General features: G+C 39.1%; 1 protein-coding gene across 1 annotated transcript; it reads left to right on the top strand.

Moving 5' to 3' along the window:
• The first annotated feature begins 248 nt into the window (after positions 1-248).
• Positions 249-1,643, top strand: LOC129057167 (telomeric repeat-binding factor 1-like). The gene has a single exon (XM_054547078.2). It carries the CDS (start codon positions 279-281, stop codon positions 1,176-1,178), a length of 900 nt encoding a protein of 299 aa, XP_054403053.1. The 5' UTR covers positions 249-278; the 3' UTR covers positions 1,179-1,643.
• Positions 1,644-2,451: the final 808 nt, after the last annotated feature.

Genomic DNA, 2,451 nt, shown 5'->3' with positions numbered 1-2,451 from the left:
TAACTTGATAGTCACACCAAACATTTCTTGCATTGTAAAATTGAATTGGCAGCTTTGCATAATAAAGGGCTAAAATTATGAACCACACAAGATTTGCCTGAAACTTGATTGTTCAGTCTCAAAATTCTCTACTGAATACTCTTGTGCTTGCTTTTGTATTTATCGATTTTCATGTAACTGCTTAGAGCAGACATTTCTTTTTTAAATCTTTTTTATAAAAATAAATTTTAATAAATATGCCGGCGGATGGTAGGGATGCCGACCCTACCAAGGAGCAGATGGCAGAAACAGAGAGAACCGACGAGGAGCAGTTCGAATGCCAGGAACTGCTCGAGTGCCAGGTGCAGGTGGGGGCCCCCGAGGAGGAGGAGGAGGACGCGGGCCTGGTGGCCGAGGGCGAGGCCGAGGCCGTGGCTGCCGGCTGGATGCTCGATTTCCTCTGCCTCTCTCTTTGCGGAGCTTTCCGCGACGGTAGCTCCAAGGACTTCCACAGGACCCTCAACAGTGCAGAGGCTATTATTCATGGACTATCCAGCCTAACAGCTTACCAGTTGAGAACTATATACATATGTCAGTTTTTGACAAGAATTGCAGCAGGAAAAACCCTTGATGCACAGTTTGAAAATGATGAACGAATTACACCCTTGGAATCAGCCCTGATGATTTGGGGTTCAATTGAAAAGGAACATGACAAACTTCACGAAGAAATACAGAATTTAATTAAAATTCAGGGTACAGCTGTTTGTATGGAAAATGGCAACTTTAAAGAAGCAGAAGAAGTCTTTGAAAGAATATTTGGTCATCCAAATTCTTACATGCCTCTCAAAAGCAAATTGCTTATGATAATCTCTCAGAAAGATGCATTTCATTCCTTTTTTCAGCACTTCAGCTACAACCACATGACGGAGAAAATTAAGAGTTATGTGAATTATGTGCTAAGTGAAAAATCATCAACCTTTCTAATGAAGGCAGAAGCAAAAGTAGTAGAAAGAAAAAGAACAAGAACAATAACTTCTCAAGATAAACTTGATGTTGAAATGGAAACTGAAGTTAATTCAGACACAAGAAAAAGGTCTCACAAGAATCTTTTCTTATCTAAGTTGCAACATGGAACCCAGCAACAAGACCTTAATAAGAAAGAAAGAAGAGTAGGAACTCTTCAAAGTACAAAAAATTAAAAAGAAAGCAGAAGAGCCACTGAAAACAGAATACCTGTTTCAAAGAGTCAACTGGTAACTCCTGAAAAACATGAAACTAGAAAAAGACAGGCATGGCTTTGGGAAGAAGACAAGAATTTGAGATCTGGCGTGAGGAAATATGGAGAGGGAAACTGGTCTAAAATACTATTGCATTATAAATTCAACAACCGGACAAGTGTCATGTTAAAAGACAGTTGGAGGACCATGAAGAAACTAAAACTGATTTGCTCAGACAGCGAAGACTGATTGTGTTTGTAAAAGCTTGATGAAAGGATAGTTAAGTATTTTGATCACTGCATTTTGTTTGAAACTTGTGTCACTGATGTATTTTAAAACTTTTGTTTAAAGCATTACAGCATTTTTCTGTGACCATCAATTAATATGAGAGATTGTGCTATAAGAGTTAAAGCATATGCTATCATTGCATTCTTTAAGAACCTTATTTTGATAAAATGTAAATTTGTTGAACCCTGCCATATTTAGTATCCCCACCCCCAAATCCTGTTCCAATGAAAAAATTAAAACCTGATACAAAAAAAAAAAAAATTCAGTTAACCTATTTTGTGTCTGTAGGCTGACCTCAACCCTGTAACATAACCCATTAAAATGAATTTTCTTTTTTTTTAAAGACAGAGTTTCTCTCTGTCACCCAGGCTGTAGTGCAATGGCACAATTTCAGCTTACTGCAACCTCTGCCTCCCGGGTTCAAGCGATTCTCCTGCCTCAGCCTCCTGAGTAGCTGGGATTATAGGCACACACCACCACGCCCAGCTAATTTTTGTATTTTTAGTAGAGGTGGGGTTTCACCGTGCTGGTCAGGATGGTCTCGAATTCCTGACTTCATGATCCACCCACCTCGGCCTCCCAAAGTGCTGAGATTACAGACATGAGCCACTGTGTCCTGCCTAAAATGAATTTTCTAGATGATTGAATAACAGTAGTCCTTTGATAGGAGATAATGACTTGGTTTATGGCCTTAATATACTACTTAATTACTTAAGATGTTTATTAATAGAATGATAAATGTACAGAGTAACCTATAAGCATGACATACTTTTTCTTTCAGTAGTTTCATGTAAAGAAAAAACTTGAAAATAGTAATACCTGAGGACCCATGGGAATAATAGACACTGGGGAGGTAGAGTGGGGAGCGGGAACAAGAGCTGAAAAACTACCTACTGGGGACTCTGCTCATTACCTGGGTGACAGGATCATCTGTACCCTAAACCTCAACATCACACAGTATAACCAG

This window comes from Pongo abelii, chromosome 17 (assembly GCF_028885655.2).
Source record: "Pongo abelii isolate AG06213 chromosome 17, NHGRI_mPonAbe1-v2.0_pri, whole genome shotgun sequence".
Classification (NCBI taxonomy): domain Eukaryota; kingdom Metazoa; phylum Chordata; class Mammalia; order Primates; family Hominidae; genus Pongo; species Pongo abelii.
Note: the sequence above shows the minus strand (reverse complement) of the source record. Positions and strands in the feature narration are given on the sequence as shown.